Here is a 25760-nt window from a genome sequence, read left to right as displayed (position 1 = left end):
CTAGAAAGTAAACATTAAATAAAACATAGTGCATGCTTTTTTTCCAAGTTAAAAAAGAAAGGCAAGGAGGCTTGTTTCCAGGTCAGAGATAAGTCATAGAAATTTCAATGACAGCTGTCATATCTTAAGCACCTACTATGTGTTAAGGACTTTCCTCACACTTTCCAATCTTCTAACTACTCTGTTATGGAAAATATTATTCCCATTGTACAAATAACGAAACTAAAACTCAGAGAGATGAGTGAACACACAAATGTACACAGCTAGTGGGAACAGGACTCCCAGACTGGGTTGCCATGCTCCTAGGTTGGAGTCCTGAATCTCGGTGATTCCCTTAGCCCAAAAGCTTTAGTTTACAGATGGGGAAACTGAGGCTGGCAGAAATTACATATTGAACACCATCTTTAAAGTTACTAATTGTACTGCACAGTGCCCACATAAAGAGATAGCGTACGTATCATTAAGCAGGATCTGGAATGTGGCTAGTTTTGTATGGATTCCACAGGCTGGGAAGCCAGAGCTCTGTACAAAAAAAAAATGTGCGGAATGGACTCAGATTGAGGAGAGGTGAGTTCAGCTCTAGCTCCTGACACTCATCCATTCTTTGTCCTTGAGCAAGTCTTTGATTCTCAGTTTCCTTATCTATAAATGGGTATGATGGTAACAATATCCATGGCAAATATTATCGGCAGGATTTCAATTTACTAATAGTTATGGAATGCTGATTAGGTGCCACACACTAAGTGAAGTGCCAAAGGTCTGTCACCCCCATTTGATGCTCTCTAGAGCTTGATGGGACATGTTCTTAAAGACACCTTTCACAGATAAAGAAAGTAAGGTGCTAAGAGGGGAGGTGATCTTCCAAATTTGCATAGCTAGTGAGTGGCAAAGCCGGGAGTTGACCCCTGGTAGGCCACTGTGGAGCCCACACCAACTGCCCACCAACAGGATCCAACAGAGAGCTAGCATCCGGCAAATGCTGGTTGTTGACTAGTATTTCATTATTTTCTGGAAAAGACTGTTAAAAGGGTATCAGGATCTTGTCACCAGACACATAGGATTGACGCATTTTCAGTTCAAGCCCACCTGCACCCTTAGATCTAAGTAGTGTGCACCTTTGAGCAGCAGGAGGAGGTTGGGGAGAGAAGAGGGAGCCTAATTCTCCCAGGCACCCTGACCATACCCTACATTACAAACTAAGTTATGGAGCATCCATCCATGAATCAACACAGGAAGGGGCGCCAATCTCTGGCCAGTGCTGCACCCAGAAAGTGAGTCATCCCCACCTGCTGATGTAAGGCACCATGCACCACACTGCCAGGACGCTTCTGGGAAACCACCAAATGTGAAGCAGTGTGTTTCATGGGGGAGGGCATGAGGATGCCAAGGACTTCTAACAACCAGAAGGGATCGAAGCCAGAGCAGCCTCGATGCGAGGGTGTTATCCAGAGAGGAGCTTGTCACTGGGGTTCATTCACATCAGACAAAACAAAACAATGGGCCCAAAGTGCCTTCATTTCTGGCTTTTGACAGAAAGGTGTGCTGCAGGGTGATTATAAAGACAACTTTAAGACACTCAGACACTTGGAAAAGGCCCTGCTCTGGGTAAACAATCACATCCCATCACAGATAAAAGAGCTGTCTAAGACTCTTAAAAACAGCCTAAAAATTAAACTGTCTATCATGATCCAGCCTTGTCTCTTTTTCTTCCTTCTTCCTCCCCAAAATGACTTTATTTCTGCCTTCCTTAGAAGCATCTGATCCCAGAATAGAAAACCCTGGTATCAAATCAACACAGTATCTATCAGTAATAGTCTATGAGAATAAATCTTCTGGACATATCACGGTCGAAGCAAAAAGAGAAAAGGGCAAAGAATAGGCCTTGGGTGGATTTCTTTTGAAAGCCAAGGAAAAAATTTGCAAAACCTGTCATTCCTGAAACTTCTTACTGAGTCTTACCTATTCCTCAAGGCTTTTTAGTGATGCTGAACTGTTCACCTTGTGTTCATGTCTGTGCCCCTCCCTAGACTAGAAACCATATCTTATTCATCTTTCCTCACGGCAAGTGTTTCATAACCATCCACTGAATTAGCTTGTAATTAACCAATCCAAAGCTACCCCCAGTCTAGCTCTATCCCTGCCCCCTTCTTAGCCCTTACGCATAGATACTCCAAACAAACTCCTGTTGACAGGACCCACACAGGCTCAATCTCCGTTTCTCTGCCTTTACACACCTCTCCACCTAACCAATCACCAAGGAAGCATCACAGCAGAGTGCCTCCAAGTGAGAGTTTGCACTCACAGCCAGTGCTCAGATCCTGGTTCAGCCACTGACGGTTGTATAATCTCAGACAAGTTGTATAATTTCCTCAGTTTTGTTTTCTCCACTGACATGAGATTAACAAAAGTGCTGACCTCAAAGGATTCTGAAGATTAACTGAGATGTTCTTTACAAAGCGATAAGCACAGCCCCTGAATTCAAGAAATGTTTACTGTTGTAGATGATGATGATGATGATGAAGAACTTCCCTAGAAGTTTACCTGAGCCTCTTCTCTGGCCCTCTTCAGATTCCATTTTGTATTAGAGTACCATCTTAATGTACCAGGGATCCTGGAAGGTCCCTGAGGGTACATCCCAAGTCTCATTGGACTTCTCATCCCCTATAGCCCCTATGGTTTTCTTCACCCACAGCAGGCTCCCTGAAAATGTCCCCTGAATGTACAAAGACACAACTACTATAGACAACAAAAAGTGTACCAAAAAGCAACAACTAATACCGATTAAGTTGTCCTACACAAAAAGTCGGTTTTAAAAAATATTCTGATAAACCCCTCACACTCAGCCAGAAACCGGTACCTCTTTTGAATGAGGAAGTAGCCTTCCATAAAGGCTTTGGGCATATCCCAGAAATGTTAAGCAAGACTTTTGAGTGCATCTGGAAAGAATTCTCAGCCAGTCTCTCTGGTCAACAGGAACACTAGGTTGTCAAGGGAAACAAGCTCTTGGAATCAAACAGTTCCAACTACACCCAACTTTCAGGGTGACAGACATCACCTGAGCTAATGGTGTCACAGACAGCGAAAGTGCAAGTTAGGAGGCTTCCAGTGACATTATTACCATTTACTCTGCACTTAATCCCCTAGCCACTATTCTGTTAATTTTCTTGTTACATTTGCCCAATTGGCTCCTCTAACTTGCGACTCTAGAAGCATTAATTATCCAATAAAAAAAAATCCAAGTCAATGCCAGTTGCCTTCAAAAAACACCTTGGTAAGAAAATTAGAAAGTTCATCTTTAGGTTAAAACATTCCAACCAAAATTAAAGGAGACCCCAGGATTTTTTTTTTATGTAGTAAATAAAAAAATGTGAGCTTTCAAAGAAAATCAAGCCATTTTATACATCAGTGAAAATGGATGTTCTATTACCAATTCTTCTACTAACATCTGAAGGTTTTAAAAGACCAAAATAATATAATGCCTTATATTAAATTCTTAAAACCCAGGAGAACAAATCTTTTTTATGGGGTGACAAAATATTTTTCATCTTTGTGTTACAGGTATTATAAATGTATCTACTGCTTTCCTTGTGTTATTATGGAATTGTACTAAATCGTGTGACCAAATGAATGAAATTCATCAACTGCTATTAATGAAATAAAAGGTTGAACTTATTTCATTAGGAGAATAGAGGGTATGAATCAGTATGTGTAGCTGAATATCCTTCTGTTCTCTGAGAATCCTAGCACTGAATAAGCCCTCTACTGACTAATTTCTACCACCGCCAGCATGCAAATTGCTCCATCGTATTTACGTCTGTAGCCAGAATATTTGTGGCATTTGTATCTAGACTTCAAAACAATCTATTGTTCATAAATCTAGGACATAGCCACAGATTTCTCACAACATCCCATATGAACATTCATCTCCAAATTGTGTTTTTACAACACATGAAATGTAAAATGTTATGAAAAATAGGAGTAACTGATAAATAGAAGGCTCTCCCTATTAAAGCCATTGAGTAAACTCATTACACACACACTACTTCCTTTATTTCTAGGATTTATAGAATATTTGAATTACAGCAGAAATGAAAAAAGCCTGATTTTAATAGTCATGTGTTAGTAATTCCCTACTCACAACTACCCTAATTTGTCAATTTCCCTAAGATTTATAAAAATCCAGTTTACTTTCCAGTAGAAAAGTAATCATTAAGAAGCAATTAAAATAATACTTTAATGCTCACTGGCATTATGGGCATTTCCAAGAGTTTGCAAAAACACAGATCTTTCCAATCATCACTAATTAACAAAATTTCCTTTGTAAAATCAGAGGGATTTCTTTCAAAATACAAAAATGTTCCCTGTGTGTCTATGAAGTTTCTGGAGCAGTTCCCAGAGAGGCACGAGACACCTTGGCAGGTCAACAGGAATAACCTTCAAACTGCTGGGAGGCTGCCCATCCAAAAGTGACATTATCGTTCCATAACAAAGAGGAGCTTAAATATTTCCTCTGTTCTAGAAAGGTGTGATGGTAATCCTCCAATTCTCCAGGGCTTCATTAGCATCAGCAAGGAGTTCCAGACACTCTGCCCCCAACCCTCAGGGCAGCCTCTTGGCTGAGAGCTGAGCTCCAAGAGCTGGCTGCTAGAACCTGGTGCTGTGCTCACTAGCTGTGTGACATTGGGCAAGTTCCCTCATCTCTCTTGGAATGCAGTTTTGCATCTGTGAAATGTGGACAATAATGACATCTTCCTCACTGGGATGCTGGGTGGAATTAAATTAGACCACCATTTCTTAAGCTCTCCACAAAAAGCCTGGCATATAGGCAGTGAAATGTAAAAGGTTACAACTGCCATGTGGCAACTGCCATGTGGCATTTGGGGTAGGAGAGGTAAAATTTATCTCAATATATTCACCAGCTCTATGGGTGCTTGCCCATTTATTCTAGAAGAAGAGAGACACAAGACACTCTCAAGAGGTTGAAGCACAGGGTAGTCTTATTAGTGGCCAACAACTGACCAGCTAAAACCAGAAAAGAGGCTTAAACAGAGCTATCTGGGTACCTTCATTTGGCAGAATCAAGGCTTATCCTAAAAAGAGAGGGGAGAGAAAATTCTCATCACTGGCTTCTAGTCTACCTTTACTGTAACTCAGCATAGCCCAGACAAGCAAGTCCTTTCTCATTCCACAATATTGGGCAATGACTTGTAGAAAGTAGAAAAGTTCCTCTTCAAAGCTCGTCTTAGTTTAAAAATAAGATAGGCACTAGGAATAATAGCTTCTTACTCTAAAGCCTCCTATCAACAGTTAGTTCTTACACTTTAGCCCAGTTAGTTGCTTTGGCTTACTCAGGCATGTCTAGACAGGCCGAGGCAAATCTTAGCTTATAGCTTATGCCCCTTCCTTATTTGGAAATGTTATTGCTTCTTTAAATCTTTCATAAGAAACTTCCTCTTTTCCTTTGTTCTCCCTTTACCTATTTAAGAAAGTTTTCAGCTGTTAGCCAATCGGGTATTAGTTTAGACTGTGAGGTCCGGCTCCAGTCAATGGAGACGGGACACAGTAGCAGGGACAAGCTGCATAAGGGATAAAAATTGCCTCCCTCCTTTGTTCAAGCATGTTCTCGCCATTGTTCCATCTGCGACGAGCACCCTTTCTGCAGAAAGTAAAAATTGCCTTGCTGAGAGAATTAAATTTATGTTTGGGTGCTATTTCTTTGTGATACCAGGGAATGAGCATTTCTAACAGACTACTTCTCACATGACCAAGCAGCTCTTATCATGACATGGAACTGGATTTTAATTTGATGGGCTGCTCACCTTCTCTTTCTCTCAGGCCACCCACTGTCTTCAGGGTTAGAAAAACAAAGATGAAAACCCATTTGGTTCATCTTTGAGAGAGCAGTCAAATAAGGAATGAAATCATGGTACTTACAAACATGAGGCGGGTAGGTATGTTATCTGATTGCACCAAAGGATTTTTATACAGCCAGATCTCTTCTGGCTGGATGACTCTCTGGAATGGATCCAAAAACTCTGTAAAACTGAAACATAAAAAGAAAAGTACATGAAGGTTGAGCATTCTGTTGTTGCGGGAAGTTCCCAAGGAGGCCCCCCTTCTATGCAACCTCAGGGTGGGAATCCAGCCTGCTGGGGAAGGGGAAAGAGACAGGCCCTGCTGTCAGTTCTCAGCTGGTTCAAAGGCTTGGGAAGGACTGAAAGAATCACTGAGACTTTGCAGACTCTTCCATCACCACCTGCCAGCAAGGACCAATTCCATGCATAAGGGAGTAGCTTTGTGTGTACAAAGACTCCAAGGACTTGGGGTTCCAAAGTAAACTGGAAACTGAAGTCAGAATAGGGCAAGGCCAGGGCAGCAGCATGGTCTCTTGAAAACAAAATAGGTTTGAGGTGGAACATAAGGGAGGGAGTAACTGGCACAGCTGCCCGTGTGCTGTCTTCATTGGTTGAGCAATGAAAAGCAGTCACTGCCAAGAGAAAAACCGGGGGGAAGAAAGGGGCAGAGATGCAGGGGTCTGCTTTTTCAGATCTCAGCCATCGGGCCACCTCCCAGCTCTCCAGCCAATCTTTACCTGAGGAACTAAGTTCATCACCACTTCAGATGCAGTTGGAGAGGGCAAAAGAAGCCAAGTCATTTGGGGCTGTGAGCGCCAGGCTAGAGGACTTTGATTTTGAGCCAAGGAGAGGTTTGGCAGAGGAGCATGGAATGGGAATTCCAATTCAAAATGGCAGCCCTGGCCATGGTGAGGATGGGACTCAGAGGAGAGAAGAGAAGGCAAGGTGGGAGGTGCTGGGGTTGCAGCAGCTGTCCCTGCAAGAGAGACTAGCAGATTGGAGAGGAAATGGATGGCATGGAGAACCTGTGGGCAGGAGTGGCTGAAGCTGATTCCTAGGCTTCTGGTTTGGGCTTCTGGGAAAAGGAGTTCCATGATCCAAGATGAGGAGCGCAGAGGAGTGGGAGAGGAGGAGGAAGCTGAGCTTCTCCTAGGAAACCCTCTAAGGTGGCCAGCAGTCTTGGTTTGTCCATAACTTTTCCAGTTTTAGCACCGAAAGTCCTATACCCCAGGAAACCCCTCAATCTTGAGCAAACCAGGACTGTTGGTCACCCTAAAGCCGTCCCAGTCTCCAGACAGAATCAGGAGTCCCACAGCCCTGGTTTCTATACCAGATTCGGGACATTATATGAGCATGTTCTGTTTGCAGCTTTAGCTCCCCTGTGAGGGTGTGAGGGCAGGAGCCACTCCAGGGCTGTCACTCTAGAGTGTCACTCTGGAGGGCAGGAGCCACTCCAGAGCCCAGTAGGACTGCTGGGCCACTGTAGGCACTCAGAGACCACAGAAGTTAACACCTATTTGGGACTTTGAACAGGTGACACTGAAACTATTCTCACTTTGATCAGCCTGACTCTCAATTCTATTGCATATCTAAGAGACCTAAAATCCATCCATCTGCGGTGTCTCTCTCCCTGTCTCTCCCTCCCTCCTTCCCTTCCCCCTTCTCTCCCTGCCTCCTCTAACTGCGAGGTTTTAAGTCCTGAAAGTCTGTGTATTTATGTAATTTCAAAAAGCAGTGGTACCCATGACTGTTCTGCTCAGCACTGGGCCCCCAGCGCCTCTGCCTAGCACACAGGCATTGCTTGTAGCTATTTGCCAGATGACTGAACGGACTCCTGCAATGCCATCGTCACAGAACCCAGTCAGCCCTTCACCAACCCTAAATCTGGAGCACTTCTATTGCAGAATCCCTATTGCATCCCCTCACTGGGGTGCAAGTCACGTCTGCTATCAGCCCTCCAAAATTCCTCTAAAGCAGCATGGAGGAGCACCCTCTCTGGGCATTAGCTCTCTGCCCTGCTCTCTGCCCCAGCTGCTCTCTGCCCCAGCTCTCTGCCCCTCTGCTCTCTGCCCCAGCTTGCCAACTGAGCTGCTCCATGCTGTGGAGCAAGCTGCTTCCCCTCCCAGGGCCTCTGCAATGGGGGAACTAAATCAGAGACTTCAATTTGAGAAGGGTCAGAACCTTCTAGAAAACACCCTACCACAGACCTAAGACTCCAAGTGAACAGAGTCTGGTAATGTGAATTTTAAAACAGTCCCCTAGGTGGCCCTGATGGGCCAGGAGTCCCCAGCATTGAACTAAATGATACCTAAGGGTCCCAAACCCTTGGATCCAAGGACAGGACATCCTGTAATTTAACTCTTCTCATTAACAACTTTTCCACCCACTGCAGGACAGGCTCTAGAGTCATAGCCAGCAGCGTTCAAATCCCAGCTCTGGCTATGTGGCACATGATGAGTCATTTAACATTTTCTGAGCCTCAGTTTCTTCACCTCTAAAATAGACACACCTTACAGAGTTGGAATGAAAGTTAAACAATGAAATACATATGTAGGGCCTGACAGAAGAGAAACAAAAACTAGAATTGTATTACTATTATCATTTTAATCTAGCCTAAAGCTGCATATTTTTACTAGACAGTTTTTGGGCTTTGTTTGATTTTGTGACAACCTACTCCCTGCTCCCAAGTGTTTTTAAGACATGAAATGAAATGAAATGAAATAAATTTTGCTTGAAGGGTGTTTTTAAGAATATGTAGTGTATCTCTGATAACTAAAGCTTCAGCATACTCCAGTTTCTGTAGCTACATAACAAATTACTTCAAAACATTTTATTTTGCTCATGAATTTGTGGATCAGGAAATTGAGAGAGGCTCATCGCCCAGGCAGTTCCCACTTAGAATCTCTCATGTGGGCACAGTCAATGGCTGTCCACTGACCAGGCTGTTGGCTGGAACCCTGGTAGGAGCTGGAACCCCTGCTGTTGTTTTTCTTATAACAGGACACAGTCTCTCCCCTCTTACCTCAACTTCCTATTCTGGGGGTGGGGGGAATCAGTGATACTGGAGATGACTAGTTGCTGTGTTATGGATTTGAGTTGCATTTGGCTATAAAACAATCTTGTTGTGAAAAGTGTGGGGGAGAGAACCTCTTCCCACACACACATTGAGACAGATCCCAACTGGTCAATGATCTTGTTTGTAAGAAAGAGATTCTGTTGGTTGAGTGCCTAAAGAAAAAGGTGGATGGCCTTCGGATTATACCAGCTTAGATAGCATTGCTAACCAACTGTTGCAAGCTCTGAAAATAAAGGATCTGGAACCCACTCCTACCCGCCCCCCCCCCCCCACCCACAGAAAAACCCTTCCTGTCCAGCACTGTGGGCTCAGGGTGATCAGAATTATTCATAACTACTGGCTTCCCCCACAGCAGGTATCCCAGAACAAGGCAGAAGCTCAGTGGCTTTTTCCAACCTAGTCTCAGAAGTTGTGTAGTGTCATCTCCAGTTAGAAGTGAGTCCTAAGGTCAGTCTGGATTCCAGGGAGGGGAAATGACTCCACCCATTGACTGGGGTGTGGCAAGTTCTTACTATAGAAAAGCAGGTGGATGAGGGATATGGCTGCAGCCAACTGTGAAATATATTCTGCCACCCACAGGGTGCGATTGACACTGTGACGGCCACACCCCCCACTCTGTGAGACCCCAGAACCTTGACTCCTATTTCTTCTCACACAACCGGCCACAGGGCAATGGGACCAGGTACACCACAGAGCACCTTCCTTCCTCGTCTTGTTTGTCTTTCAGGTTTTATTATCCTCATGGCAATTTTTCTAAAGCCTGGTACACCCAGGCTTTTGCACAATCCCTCACTCTACCCTGAGTAGCTGCAGCCAGAACACATCTATCAAGCAAATTATATCCTCTGGGAGCAGCAGTACTAAGAAAGATCGATGTCCCTTCTCCAGCCATGCTCCAGCCACTGGCGTCTGTCTCAAAGAACGCAGACAGTGGAGCTAATATGCAGAAGACCAAGGTCTTAATAAAGCTTAAGGATCTTAACAGGGACAGAGGTGGGCACATAGTGGAATGGAAAGTCCTGGAGACGTTAAAGGTGTTCCCAAGAGAGGACATGCCCAGGCCTGGAAACATCCTTCCACAAGCTCTTTGGAAGTGCTTTGGAATCCAAGAAATGGGAACCCTGCTTCTAGGGAAGGTGTGAAGGTGTGGTCTCCAGCAGTGTGTTAGGTCGGCAGTTCCCAAACTTTAATGTGTCCAAGGATCACTTGGGAGTCTTGTGACTGCAGACACAGAGACAGCAGGTTCAGAAAAGACCTTAGAGCTAGCATTTCCAGCAAGATTCCCAGGGGGGCCATGCTGCCGATCTGTAGATCAAACCTTGAGTCACAAGGGGCCAGGGCAGCAGCATCATGTGGGATCTTGTTAAAAATGCAGAATCTCCAGCCCCACCCCAGACCTAGTGGATCAGAGTCTGCATTTAACATGATCCCCAGGGGATCTTCTCCATGACTGTGGTAGAAGGTGGGTCACATCCATGTATTACATTGGTGCAAAAGTAATTGCGGTCGTTGCCATTTAAAAAAAAAAAAAAAAGCATAGCAAAAACCCCAATTACCTTTGCACCAACCCAATACAATCTGAATCTAAACTCACCTCACAAAGCCATTAAAGTCATCTCAAGCACCACTTGTGTCATGGGGGGAGAAAAAAATATAGAAAACAAAGTGAAAAGGCACAGCAACCTGAAGCCATTCAGCGTAGAGGACTATAGCCCGGCCAGCCTTAGCAGCTCGCAAGTGTCAGTATATTCCTGGCCAGCATAATGATGGACGTCCTTGAGTTTTTCAAGAAAAGGCTAAAGAAATTGCAGCAACTCTTTTACCACTAGAAGGTGGGTAAAACCATTTGGTTTACTTTTATTTCCAGTAAAAACAGAACAGCTAAAAACATCTTAATGTCCAGAAGGCTCAGACAGATCCAAGGATGCAGAATGCCTTTGGGGATGAGGGTCAGGCCTGTTGTTCTCACTGTGAAGGCCTTTCGCCATCACTGCAAAGCCTTCGTTAAGAATAGAAGAGCTTCTGGGAGGCCAAGGCGGGTGGATCACACGAGGCAAGGAGTTTGAGACCAGCCTGGCCAACATGGCGAAACCTCTTCTGTACTAAAAACAAAAAATTACCTGGGTGTAGTGGTGCGTGCCTGCAATCCCAGCTACTTGGAAGACTGAGGCATGAGAATTGCTTGAACCCAGGAGGTGGAGGTTGCAGTGAGCTGAGATCATGCCACTGCACTCCAGCCTGGGTGACAGAGTGAGACTCCATCTCAAAAACAAACAAACAAAAAGAATAGAAAAGCTGGTGTGTCTATGTACATAACTCAGGGCCCTCTGTACTCAAATCATGTGGATAATCACACTAGTTATCCATTGCATCTCATAATTTGTTTAAGAGTAGAGTAAGACTCCTAAAACTTCATCAGATTTGATGACCAAAAATAAACAGCCCTACATGAGTAGGAGGCACGGAACTCTAACAGATTACAAGGTATCATTTATGAATCATTTCAAAGGAAAAATGCTATTTAATGAGACTGCATAGGTGTGAATGCAATATTTTCTTCATTGTTATCAATAAACTCTAATTCAGCAGCAGTGCCAGTCTCACCTCAAAATCATGGACTTCCCCCATTACAAGCATTCATGAATTGTTAACTACTGTCAACATCATTTCACTTAATAGGGATTCAAACTAAAAATAAAATGTCTGGACTGTGTAGGTCAAATGTTACTACATTGAAAAGCAAAGTTACTACTAAAGTAAACATATTATTTTCTTTAATGATAATTTTAACTGCCCAAAGTCAGATAAATTGTTGTTGGATTTTAATCCAAGACATACTTCTATTTCTTTGCTGTTTAAATTAGACAGTGATCTTTTTTTTTTTTCTTTTTTGAGAGAGAGCCTTGCTCTGTCGCCGAGGCTGGCGTGCAGTGGTGTGATCTCTGCTCACTGCAAGCTCCGCCTCCCAGGTTCACGCCATTCTCCTGCCTCAGCCTCCCGAGTAGCTGAGACCACAGGTGCCCGCCACCATGCCCGGCTAATATTTTGTATTTTTAATAGAGACGGGGTTTCACCGTGTTAGCCAGGATGGTCTCGATCTCCTGACCTCGTGATCCACCCGCCTCGGCCTTCCAAAGTGCTGGGATTACAGGCGTGAGCCACCGCGCCCGGCCGCATAGTTATCTTAATCTATTTGTATCTTAATTTCTCCTGGGCAAAGTGGGGGCAGTTTTATATATTTTCTCCTTAATTTTCTCCTGATATAGTTTGAAGACCTTAAAACACATTCACTCAGCACCATAAGACAGGGCAAGAAAAAAAATTCATGAAGAAAATTCAAAGATGTAATTGTAACTTTATGACAAGCAATTTTCTCTTCAGTTTGTTCATGTGTGGTTCACACGTTTAAATCTTCCTTAGATAAAGCTTATAATTACATATACACACACAAAATGCACAGACACACCAACACACATAAACACACACTTGTGTGCGCACACACATACACACTATGAAATTAAGTGAGTGGAAGGGAAGCAAAAGGATGCAATTATTTAAGATGCAGGGATAATCCACTGAAATTAACCAAAATGGAAAAGAGGTAAAGGAGGATCTGATACTGACTAAGAATGAAAAGCAGGAAAACTAAAGTCAGAGTGATCTGAAAGCAAAATGTAACAGAAAACCACACACCCTTCCCCTTTAGGCAAACCGTGGCTGCCAGTGGCACTTTCATTGCTAAATCACAAAAGCACCACCGACTACCTTTTTTGGTCACCTGAATCTTCACCTACAAGCAGCAGATGCAATTCCAGAGGCACATGTGGCATCACAGGGGGCTCTCCAGGCCTTTAACCAGCTTGGCATCAAATTAGAATATGGTCCTACCCCTAGGAGGATCCCCAGACTAGGGCTAGGTGGGGCAGCATCTAGACTCATGACAGATAAAAACTACACTCACATATGCTCACCTGCACACACACACGCACACTCACATATTCTCTCTTTCTCTCTCTCTCCCTCCCTCTTCCTTTCTCTCTCTCTCTCTCTCTCTCACTCCCATGCTCTTGTTGGTTAATTCTGTTTCCATAGCTCAACATGACTTAAAGATCTCAGGATATGTGTCTTGTTATATAGAAAGGACACAGGAGGGGACAGAGAGTGGACTATCATCTTTGCCAAATTTTTCTTCATTCAACAAATATTTAGAGTGCCCATGATGTGCCAGGTACTGTCCTATAACACTGGTGAATACAAATATGGTCCCAACTCTTATGGAGATTACAGATTGTATAATCTGGGTCACAACAGATTGTGGAATTGGGTGTTGAGGTTTTTGCTTGTATGCATCAGAACACATGAGCTTGCCACTGCACTCTGCTTTAAGAAGATGTCTAGATTGGAGTGCCCCAGTAGTTGGTCTCATGAAATAGCCTCCCACCCAGAGCCACCTGTCAGGACCCTGGTCCTCTAGGGATGTTCCAAGGTATGTATCTATCACAGTCCACATGCCAAATGTGGCAACAGGTGCAGCCCAAAGTTGGGAATCCAAAGGAATGGCTGATATTGACATCACACCAGCAGAAACAGCAAGTCCATGACAAGGGACAGTGATGCCACCGTCCCCCTGGGCCTCTTCTAATTCAAAGTCAAGTGCCCAAAGCCCCAGAGGATCCCTATAAGCTTCTAAAAGATTTCTTGGATTTGCCAACGCCCTTAGGCCATGTGCCTGGATGACAGGCCTTTTTCAAGATAGGTTAAGACTCCAGGGGGCTTTAAAGTCAAGTACTAGGATGACAGACTTCACCATCCTTTTTCCCAACTATAAATAACACAGGATTATACTGAAATATAAACCCAATCAGATAATTAGACTTAGTCCAAATCCCTGCATTGGTGTTTGCTGGCAGGGTGGCTTGAAAAAAGTCACTTGACCTCTCTGAGGCTACATGTCTTCCTCCTGTCCCCCAGGATGCTGCCATACCTTCCAAGGCCATTGCGAATATTCTGTTCAGTAATAAGTTAGGGTCCAGCATAGCACCTGGGGCACGGAAGGCCTCCATAAATGGTGGCTGTTTATCTTACAAATATGAATATGCTGGGTCTGAGAAGGCTGCCCCACCTTCTTCAAGCCCCACCTGAGGGTAGTGAGGTTGTGTGTTGGGAAAAGGGAGCAGATAGAAGAATGGCAACAAAACTCTGCATCATTTGGTCATTCTATGAGCAAACAATGGCCCAGAAAGTCACTTTCAACCCTTGAGATCTGAAGAAAAAAATAATTACACTTGAAGACACATGATAAACAAAAAACGTTTTCCAGGTGAGAGCCAAAAGGAAAGCATGTTTCCTCATTGCACTATTGAGTTTTCCTCCCTAGTCAGCCTCTCTCGGGCAACGGGGAAAAGCCCTTATAAACAGGCATCCGATGTGGTCAGCAGAAAATGCAGGCCACTCCACTCTAGGCAGGAAGGCCTATCAGATTACTCATTAGTCCTGGGAACAAGGGGTGGGTGTGGTTATAGGGAGAACATGTTGATGGATTATCTCTGTAAGCCTGTGGGCCAGCAAACTGCCCTCAGACAGGTCTTTACTCTGAATTGGAGTAGTTGGCTATCTCCCAAAACAGTCAACAATTAGAATAATAATCATAGTTAGTTATGATATTGCAGACATCTTATGCCAAGCCCTTCACTTGCTGCTTTCCAACAGGACTTCATCCTCATAAGAACCCTATGAGGCAGGAATTACCATTATTCCTATTTTAGAAACGAGTGCACTGAAGCTACAAGATGTCAGATGTCTTGCCTAAGTCTATACAGCACAGGGTGCACTATTCCTCCGTACATGCACTGGACTTTTAAGGAAGTCAAGCAACACAGCCATGCGCAATACACACATACAACACACACATACATGCTTTCCCCACCAGCTCAGTGGCATCTGCAATTATTTTAATAAGACACAGAGTTTTCCCCAATTAGAGATATAGAGATATGACCTTACTCAGGAAATGCAACATGTAGATCTCCAGTCTCACTCAGTGTGGACGATTGAGATCAGATTTTTGCAGAGCAAAGTTTGATGTTTGTTGGAAAGAGGGGAAAGAATGCACAGGGAAGGAGGTGGAAAAAGAAATGAAGACCCCAAGAAGTTGCTCCCACCAACTGTCTTGTACCTATCATCCAAAGAGGGGTTTCCTTTGCAGCAGCTGATTTAATCAAATAATCCAACCCTCGCCTGGATAAGGAAGAATGGCATGCAGACATCAGCCCAGGACCGGACCAGGAACAGCTCCCAGAATTACCACCCCCCTTGGGGATGGTTCTTCTTGCTCTGTGATAAGCCTCCGAACAGATGCAAAGACTGAGGCTTAGCAAGCATAAATGCCCACCCAAGGCAGAGCCAGGATTCATGTCCTCATGCCCTCACTCTAAATCTCATGCCCTTTTCAACTGTGGGGGCACAGATTCTGCGGGCAGCTCTCCTGGGTTGGATTCTGATTCTTTCCTTACTAGCCACATGACCTTAGGCAAGGTGCTTGACCTCTCAGGCCTCAGTTGCCTCATCTCTGAAGTGACGCTGATAATAGTGCCTACCTCAGAGGGTTGTTGTAAGGATTAAATGAATTAATTCATATGAAGTGCTTATGAGGATGAGTACACATAGTGAATGAATAATAAGGGTGTTAAATTTGAGCAGTGTAAAGTCTAAAATTGAGGCCCAATGTTATGTCTTGTTTTGACATCTGAAACCAAAATGGATTCAAATGTCCTAACCACAAGTTCCCCTCCCTACTCTGCTTTCACAAATAAGGTCCTGTAGCCAAACATTTCTTATTGATGTGACCAGGCACAGTTTCTGCTTATCTCTGAATAGTGAGTCTCAGCTTCCTGCTAGCTCGTGGAATTATTCAATAAGTCAATTACATCCTCCTGCCACTACCAGGGACCACCCCACCCTCCTGATACACTACAAAGCCTGCCTCCCATAGTCCCTGGATGTTCACTCTGTTCCTTGTGTCCCTGCATGGCATGCAGTGTACTCCTCCCCTGGGCTGTGAGTATATGTGAGGAATAAGCTGCCGTTGATCTCATCTGCCGTGTTGAGTGTCATGTATGACCGTCCTCCTAACCCTAGGGCAGGAATCCCTCCCTCGACAAAAAGGTGTATAAGAGACAATGAAAACATGTACTCTACTGCTGTACCCTCCTAAACACACTGGGGCGGGATGGGTGGGGATTGGTGAGTGGACAGTGTGGAAATGTGTGGCCCAAGCCTGGAGATGTCATCCATCTATCCACCTCCCACGGCATGGAAAGCAGCGGGACTGGCAGAGAGAGGGCCAGAACAGGCCGTGCGGGTGAAGCAAAGCTCCCAATGCAAAGCCTCTGCCTGCTCATGCCGACTCTTCTTCAGCTTTTAGAAAAATGACCCTAACTTGCATTCTTTACCTGTGGCCCCTGACACTGGAGCCACAGACCCTTTCTCCTGTGCCCTCAACACAAGGAGACAGGACGGCCATGGCATCCCACTGAGCATTCTTCCCAAACATGCATGCTCTGGATCTCATCAAACCCTTAGACCCAACAGGGGAAGAGGAACAAGTCAAACACCCTCAATGAACAATTAGGTGAACCCATGAATAAAGTTAGAATAAAGCTAAATGTTCCAGATTACAAGAGCCTGAAGAGACAAAACAATCAAAAATGAAACATATGTGCTCTGACTAGATCTTGGGTCAAAACAAACCAAAAGCTATTAAAAAGAAATACTGGGGATGGTTGGGGAAACTGTGGGATTAGAGAATGAGTTAGATTTTAGGTGATAGTAAGGAAGTATACTAATTTTCTTCAGTGCAGTAATGACATGGATATGTAGAAGAATACCTTCTTTGTAGGAGAAGCAGCCGAAACATTTAGGGGGGTTTAGGAGCCTCAGGTATCAGTAAGTTACGTTCAGGTAGTTCAGAAAAATGCACATATAAACAATAAATAGAGATATCCAACCAATATGATTACATGTTAACAATTGCTATATCTAGGCAGAGTATATAGGGGATCATTCTACTCTTTCAACCTTTCGAAATATTTGGAATTTTTCCAGGATAAAATGTTGGCACAGAAAAGTCCAGAAGCAGGACCTCAAAAGTGGAGAAATAGCAAGGAAGATAGTGTTGCTCTGAAAGTACAACGGCTGGCAGCCAGAGCTGTGGAGTTGAAAACCGAGCATCCTGCCCTTGCCTCTTACTCATAGTGTGATTTGGGCAAGGCATATGTCCTCTCTGAGCCCTCTTCTGTAAATGGAGATAACGGCCACTATCTCAGCAGCTGTGGGGAGGAATAAACAGTGAGGTAATGCAGAATAGACGTAAAGAGCCAGGCTGTTCTATGCTTCCCTTCCTGCAGGAGTTGTCTTCAGCAGCAACAGGATATTCAAAACCACTTCTGCTTCATAATAAAAATAGCAAAACACATTCAAACATGCCTGCTATGGGGCATGGTGTAAACGTAAGCATATTTGGCAGCAACACAATGTGCAGAAACAACATGCATCACCCCAGAAATCCAAATGTTTAGTGCAACTATTTTCAAACATTTCTACAGAGGGTGCCTTTCCTTTGGGAGTAAACAACAGAAGACTGAAAATGTTTTCATTGTCTGAACACAAACAGAAAATCCTGGTCTACGTAAACCTGGGTGCAGCAGCTGACAGAGCAGGATCCAGTCGAGGCCTCATAACCTGGGTCAAGCAGTTAAGTTGCCCGGCTCATCTATAAAATGGGCAGAGCACTCTGCTAGAAGATTTGAGATAATTGTCAAGATCTCACAAGAGGCACTCAACAACTGGCATTAATAGTAGTACTAATTACCAAAGAATTCTAAATGAAAAACAAATTATTTCCAAAAACATGTATACCAAATATGTGTGGACCTTATTTGGATCCTGATTCAAAGAAATTATTATTAATTTCATCAGGTATTACAACAGTAATGGGAGATCACTTGGGTTTTTTTGTTTGCTTGTATGTTTGTTGTTGGGTTTTGTTGTTGTTGTTCTTATAGATTAAAATTCCATATCAAAGTATTTACAGACATGATGCCATATCTAGGATCTGCTTTAAAAGACTTCACCAAAAAGGGGAGAGAGGGAAGCAGATGAAATAAAAGTGCTGATAATTGGTGGAGGGTATTTAAAAATTTTCACATCAAAAAGTTCTATAAAACAACTTTGCCTTTGAGATGCCACAAAATCAGGTGTTTTATCAACTAAAGCAACAGCTTATTATTGGGAAATATTTAGCTTCGTCTAGATTTCAGTGAAGACAATGAGAAGAGTAATGAGAAAAATTAGAAAGGAAAAGGAAGGGCAGGATAAGAAATAGCAGAAACAGAAGGAAAGAGAAACTGGAAAGAGGTTGAGTCAATCACAAAATGAGTCACCTTCAAAACGCTCAGGTTAAAGGTGCTGGTGCCCTGGAGCCTGGGGCACTGAGGAGCCCTCTCCCTGGCTCGGATGTGGCCCCGAATGCCTCCAAAAGCAGCTGCTTAATAACTTTGAGTGATGAGGTACTGGTGAAAGTGAACATCACAGTGGCAGGTGACTTGGGGCAGAACCAGGCCAGTAAGCTTGTGACCCAGGGAAACCTGCAGAATTCACCTCCTACTGGTTTCCTGGGCAACCCACAGCCCAGATCCACCTTAGCACAAGCCAGGTCCCCTCACCCAGCAGGGCCAGCAGCCCAGAGACCTCCAGAACTCAGCTCCTCTCTTGGCCAAATAAATTTCGCAATGGGAAGTGATGTTTGATGCATGGACCACTTGGCTGTACCTGAGCCGCAGGCAAATGAAGACACACTGAAAGACATAGACATACCTAGCAAAGAAGGGACAAGGGGAAAGTGTATATTTCCTTGCTATGAGATCTCAGTCTCCAACTAATCTTTAACTCTAAAATATCTAGTAAAGTGTTCTTTCCAAGATTAAATAGGAGTGTTTAGGAATTTAGCCAGAGCCTAAAGCTATGTATGCCCTGCACCAGGACACAGCAAGACTCTAGGACATAACCCTGAGCAGAGATAGGGGCTCGAGGACAGGAAAGAATGCTACTCATCACTCAGGGGAAAACACAGAGAAAAACAGAACTTAGTTTGAAGGTGGTTTTGAGCTGCCATTTTCATTAAAACATAATATACAGAGAGCACATTTTCCTAAATAGGGGCCTGTGAGGTGTCTTTGAGATTTTCCATCCTGGCAATGTGGTCTGAATTCCCCTGGCTCCAGTGAGTAGCAGCACAGGTGGCATCAGGCCTTTCTGCTGCTCCCTCGAGATCTCACCCGAGTCCTTGGCAGAAATCAGCACAATCCTGACCTGACACCCCTGACCATTTCTCTGACCTACTGTTCCCCCATGGAGGAACAAGGCTGTGTTCTATAATGGTCTGGCAGGTGAGAGGAATCAGATGTGTAAGATGAAACAGCCACAAATACAGCCCATGATTAGAGGAGAGGCTGAGGGCAGGCATCCAGGACAGGGCTGCAAACATGTGAGCATTCAACGAGGCTCTGGAATGCAGCTTCCCACAGTATGTCCACCTGCTCGGTGGCTGAGCTCTGGAGAACTCAGGAGCTTCCTTCCACCCTCAGGAATGGCAGGGGCCGTGTTTTTCAAGCAGATAAGGAGCCCTCATTTTTGCGCCGAAAGTTTTTGCTCATGGAGGATATCAATAGGTGTTTTCATGGCCACCTGTACTGGAAACTCTGAACTTCTCAATTCAAACACAAAGGGAGGCATCTCACCCACGTGGCCTACAGAACTGGTGTAGACTTTGGACAGCTGGAGACATCCCCAAGGTGGTGTCTCTGTCCCCACCAGCAGCCATCACCTGAGTCAAGGACCAGGAATGGCTGCCTGTTTGATACAACTGGACTTTATGATTGAGGTTGAGCCGCTCACTTTAAGTCTCCCTAAGAAGAGGAGAGGGAATAACCAGCTCATCATCATCATTACTACTGCAAAGATTCAGTGGCCTCAGGCAGAATGGAGGGGTCACAGCAGAACACCAGCTCCACAAGGGTAGCAGGCATTCTTGTCTGCTTGTGATCTGAGCTGTATCCCCAGTACTTAGAATAGTGCCTGGCATGCAGTAGGTGCTCAATAAATATTTGTTGAATCAATGAATGAACAAACAAATCCATGTCAGCTGTTCCAATAAAGACCCAAGCCTCTGCCACATGGAATCTTTAATTGGAAGCTGGCAGCTGGCAACCTGAACTAATTGCAGCCTGCTGCATATTTGGTTTGAGCTGCTCCATGTTAAAAAAAATTTTTTTAAATGTAACTCATGGCCAATATTTTAAAAACAGGAGCTCTTACACTAACATCTGAATTTCTGGCTTCTGATAAAGCATTTGATCTGGCAACCTTGAGTCTGCATCTCCCCATGGCAGCACTCAGTCCAAAAATCTAAGAAGCAGCTGCCCACTTTGGACAAGGCAAATGCCCACCCCAAGGTCTTCCCCATCCAGACTGCCACACCCATGTGTTTGTGGCCCACTCCTACCCCCATTGCGCAGTGTGACACTGTGCTCACACCACCTCTCATGGCTGCTCAAACTGGCTGCTAGCTGGTCTGGGGAGTGGTGGCTATTTAACAGTCACCAGGGCCCCTCGGTCCCACTCTCTGAAGCGTGCTCCCCTGTGAACAAATGCATGTCTATTCTCAGGGAGCCTGGCCTTTGCTGGGTACTCATTCGCCAAGTGGTTCATTAAGACGAACTGGTCCACAGCATTTGTGTGGTCAATGTGTACCTGTGCACCACCACTATCACCACCAATTCTCCAATGAAAGATCAACTTGCAGACCTTGCGTTCTTCATCATCTATTCCAACTGATGGAGCTATATCAGCCCTGCTGCGCTCACTGAAAATTGGATTTGATACATCACAGCTGCCTGAACTGCTCCTTATTCATGCAGTAAATGAGACGTCATCTTCAGAGGCACCTGGAGGGACAAAAGGAAGTAGGGAGGGAGGGAAGGATCAGCTGATCAATTTACTGAGTGCTTTTTACCTGCCAAGAAGCTGCTAGACACTTCTTATCTCAAACCTTACAAGTGAAAAGTAGGCATTGTTATCTCCATTTTCCAGAGAAGGAAGCTGAGTCTTAAAGAGGTTTCTTGCCCTGCCCAAAGTCATTCAGCTAACAAGCATCAAAACTGGAACTTAAACTTCTAACCATAATCCTGGGCTATTTCCATTATGACTGTTTTTGAAAACGTGGGGCAAGAGCACACTGAGGTGGGGGTGGGACAACGGGTGGGCTGAAGACAACCGCTTGACTCGGTATGTGGTGGGAGGACCCAGAGCCTGCCCAAGTAGTGTGGGATACAAGCTAGAGCCAGTTAGCAGCATGTTGGACTAGAGATCAAAAGAGCTAACTAGCAGTGACTCGACCACTGATTACTTTACAACTGTAGGAGCCTCTTGCCCTTCAATGTTGCTACCTCTTTGTTAGTAAAATGGAAATTCATCCACCTACTCTTCTTTCATAAATTTGCAGTATGGCAAGATAGTTAAATGAAAAGCACGAATTCTGAAATATGCTTCCTAGGGTTTGACCTTGGCCAATCACTTTACTTCTGTGTGCCTCAGTTCCCTCATCTGTAAAAGGCTTATTATAAATGCAATGACTGGCACATAGTAAGCAGGTTTAATAAATGTTAGCTTTCAGTCATCATTCATTCATTCACTCAGTCATTCATTCAGCACGTATTGACATTCCACCCACATGGTAGAACTGTTTTAAGGCTTCAAATAAGATAATAAATGTGAAAATGCTTTATAAAGCACTCAAGGGGGGCTGGCATTGACTCTGGGCTCCTGGCACTGCCCTTCTGTTCTGTGATCACTCTCCCTGCTCATTCTTTTCCCCAAGCTCTTCTTCCCTCCATCCAGGCACTTCCTGAATAATGTCACCCCAAAAGGCCATCTTGGGACATGGTCCTTCTCCAGTGGGGACCACATCTGCTCCCAGGGAGCCCCTGACTTCTGGAGCCTTTTCTTATCACAGTCTCCATCCCTTAGTTCCCCTGCCCTCTCCTGTCTTGGATTTCCAGGTGCCTCTGGATTGAGAGCTTTGGGTTTCCTGCTGGCATGGGAAACAGTCAAGGACCAGGTAAGAAGCAGCCACCAACTCTGGAAGCCAGGACATTCACATTCTATTCTTGGCTTAGCTGCTAAAGCAATCGGAGTAAATCATTTACAGTTCTTTCTCTATCTGTTCCTCATTTTTCTCATTAAGGAACTGGACTGGATGACTTTAGAGTTTTTTTCTGTCCAAATGCTATGAATCTCCCCTCCCAAACAATGGAGAAACCAAAAGTTTCAGCACCCCTTCTATATTCCAGGTGCTGAATTATACACTTAACATACATTATTTCATTCACACTTACCATGACCCTATAAGGTTATCTTGTCTATTAAAAAACTGATTTAAAGGTCAAGTAATATTGATAAAAGGAAGCTAATAGTAAGCTGAGAAATAAATCAAATGTTGCTTCTCTGACTTAAATGATTTCCCAAAGTCCTTTAACTTGTAATTTTGTAAGTGGCATAAACATGTCTTAAAATGAATCAGTTCTCTGTGCAATTGACAATGTTACCAATCAGAATGATCCCACTTTAAAATACCAAAGGTTCACCTAAATCACTACACACCACATCAGCAGAAGAGTTGCCTTCCCACCTGGATGTGTAATAGCTTTGTTTAAAAGCGTAACAATAAAACTCCCTGTTCTCACCAAAATTCAAAAATCCAAAGCAGAAGAGTTACTCTCACCATTCTCAATCTGTTGGCAGATCTGCTAGACTTATAAGGGAGACTTCTCTGGAACCTGCAGTTGTGATGGTAAGGTCTTAATTGGCTTTTGAGATTTTGCACAGCACAGCAAGTGTGGATAACAAGTTTGAGAAAGACTGTAATCAAGTTAGTTTAGTTTATCCACTATCATCTGCCCCATCTTCCTCCTTGTTATCTCATTCTGCAATTACTTGCATGGAAAATGTTTCTGTAATGGAGACAGTGAAGGAGAAGGCAGCAGACCCTTTCTGAATCCCATAATAAGCAAGGGCTCATATCTGTCCATACATCTGGGATCCCTGCAGGAGGCAGCCCGGGTGGGCTGACCTTAAGGCGGGCAAGATAGGTAAGAGGTAAAAGCCCAGGGAGCCTCTGCTCCAAGGCTAACAAGCTCATCACACCATGCATCACTTGGAAGCTCACTGTTACCAGTCCCCAAGAGAGGACTTGTGCCTGTCTGGTCAAGGAGTGGACACCACTGACCAATGTCACATACATTCCAGAGGAAGCCAGTAAGCAACAGCAAAAATGTCTGTTGATATTCCTCACTGGCTCTGACACCTGAAACCACACTCTCCTCCCTATATCAGTAGTAATTTATAACAATAATATAATGTATAACAGCTGGCATTTATGTGTCACACGCAGTTCTGAGCACTTTAAATGTATTCCATGTCTTTTCAACCTCACAACCACTATGAATGATGTACTAGTATTAAGCCCATTTCACAGCCGGTCAAACTGAGGCTTTCAGGGACCACACAGTATTAGTGCAGCCAAATTTCAGAGCCACACCTGAGTGACTCCAGAGCCCATGTTCATACTAGCTAATTGGTATTGCCTCATCTAGGGGATGGTGGACATGGAGGCGGAGGCAGGGTGAGTCCATGTCTCCCATCAAAAGCAGATCTTTCAAAGGAGCATTTGAGGAGGAAAAAAAAAAAAATTTAAATGAAATGGGAGGAAAGCCTCTCACAGATGGAGGTTTATGGGCTGCCCCAATTTAAGACTGTTGGCAACACTCGTAAGATCGATGGTGGGCGTGACAAATACACAGAAGCAGGCCGTGGCCTCAACCCGGACACCAAGTGTCACATTGCATGACTGTGAGGTTGGCATCTGTGTTTCTAAACCACGGTTTCTCCATCTATAAGATGAGAGGGCTGCTTGGCTGGTTTTCAAGCAGCATCCTTTACAGAGTTTTAGGGTTTGGGAGCTTCTAATTTGAGACCAGAGCAGAGCAAGAATATCGTGCAGCAGTTGGTGTCCCCCCACCCCCGCCCACCTCCAGCTGCTTACTAGGCTCCATCATTGAGCTTTTAAAAATGTCACTGTCCCTGCCTCACCCTAGGCCAACTAATACAAATCTCGGGGCAGCCAGGGTGGGGCAGGCCTACTGTGCAGTCACCTTACAAGGAGAGATGGGCAAGCAGCAACTCAGGAGGTGAACGGCTCACATCGCTGTATTCTTTTTGCTTTTCTTGTTCTTTTCTTTTATTTCAATTTTCTTTTTGATTTTTGTCTTTACCTCATTTATTTCCCTGCTGAATGAATCAATAATGGTACTTTTGTAAAAATATGGCAGGAAATTCACAGTATCCAGCATCAAAAACCATGTGCATGTTTTGAGTTCCACTTATGAACCCTTCTACTTAACAGGAATTCCCCTTCTGAAGGAGGTGCTATTTGGTGTGAGCTAAGCCAGCAGGCAGTGTTCTCCCTGTACCACTTGCCCTCACTTTAGGCTGGCCTGGGCTGGAAGTAGGTCTGTAGGCCTTGGAGGCCACTCCTAGTGGGCCACATCAAGACTAGGGTTTGGGTATGGAAAAGAGAGACAAAGGGGTCCCCTCCAGTCCTAATGCAGAGGCTCAGCTCCTGAGCAGGTGAAAAGAGTTTAGCAAATGTTTGTTGAGCTTAAAGCCTGTGCCAGGCACTTGGACCCAGAGTGAATAAGGCACAGTCCCTGCCTTCAGGGAGCTCTAGGGGGAAGGCACAGGTTTAGAAACAGATGGTATAAGTTTCTTATTGCAGCTGTAACAAATGACTACAAACATAGTGGCTTTAAATAACACAAGTTCTGGAAGTCAAAAGTCTGATGCAGATCCCCCTGGGCTAAAGGCAAAGTGCTAGCAAGGCTGCATTCCTTTCTGGAAGCTCTAGAATAGAATCTACTTCCTTGCCTTTTCCAGTATCTAGAGGCTGCCCTCATTCCTTGCTTTGTGGTCCCTTCATCTTCAAAGCTAGCAATGGCAGGTTGAGTCCTGTACACATTGCATCTCTCTGACCCCTCTTCTGCCTCTTCTTTTCTACTTTTAAGGACTCATGTGATTACACTGGGCCCACCAGCTAATCCAGAATAATCTCTCCATCTCAAGGTCATCTGAATAGAACCTTAATTACATCTGTAACCTTAATTCCCTTGGCTGTGTAAGGTTATATGTTCACAGGCTCCAGGAATGAGGATGTGGACATCCCTGGGGGAACATTATTCTTCCATTTTTATGGTTTGAATGTGTCCCCCAACGTTCACGTGTTGGTCCCCAATGCAACAGTATTAAGAGGTGATCCCCAATGCAACAAACTTGATCCCTAATGCAACATATTAAGACATGGGAACTTTAAGAGGTAATTAGGCCATGAGAGCTTTGCCCCCTTGGATGAATTAATGCCATTATTGCAGGAATGGGTTCCTTATAAAAGCAAAAATTCACCCCCCTTTTGCCCTCTCTCACCTTCTCTTGCCCTCTCACCTTCTGCCATAGGATGATGCAGCAGGAAGGCCCTCATCAGATGCTGGCACCTCGATCTTGGACTTCCTAATCTCCAGAAACATGCACCAATAAATTTCTGTTTATTATGAATTATCCAATTTCAGGTATTCTGTTATAGCAGCGTAAAACAGACTAAGACAGCCATACACTGACCATTTATGGTGATTGACTGTTTGCAATGATATACTGTTAGGTAAAAG

The 25760-nt window shown here is 44.3% G+C and overlaps 1 protein-coding gene across 6 annotated transcripts in view; it reads right to left on the bottom strand.

Annotated features, from left to right (window-relative positions):
- The window catches only part of PLPP4 (phospholipid phosphatase 4), a 144698-nt gene that overhangs the window by 82135 nt on the left and 36803 nt on the right, over positions 1-25760 (bottom strand). For 3 of the 6 annotated variants that reach the window (XM_063727783.1, XM_054522964.2, XM_002821210.5), the window contains exon 2: positions 5935-6043. In XM_063727783.1, coding sequence (XP_063583853.1) covers positions 5935-6043 — 109 coding nt within the window. Of the gene's footprint in view, positions 1-5934; positions 6044-20739; positions 20762-20793; positions 20934-25760 lie in introns of those variants that run through there. The other 3 variants (XM_054522961.2, XM_054522962.2, XM_063727784.1) reach the window with 3 other exon arrangements.

Source organism: Pongo abelii, chromosome 8, assembly GCF_028885655.2.
Source record: "Pongo abelii isolate AG06213 chromosome 8, NHGRI_mPonAbe1-v2.0_pri, whole genome shotgun sequence".
NCBI lineage: Eukaryota > Metazoa > Chordata > Mammalia > Primates > Hominidae > Pongo > Pongo abelii.
Note: the sequence above shows the minus strand (reverse complement) of the source record. Positions and strands in the feature narration are given on the sequence as shown.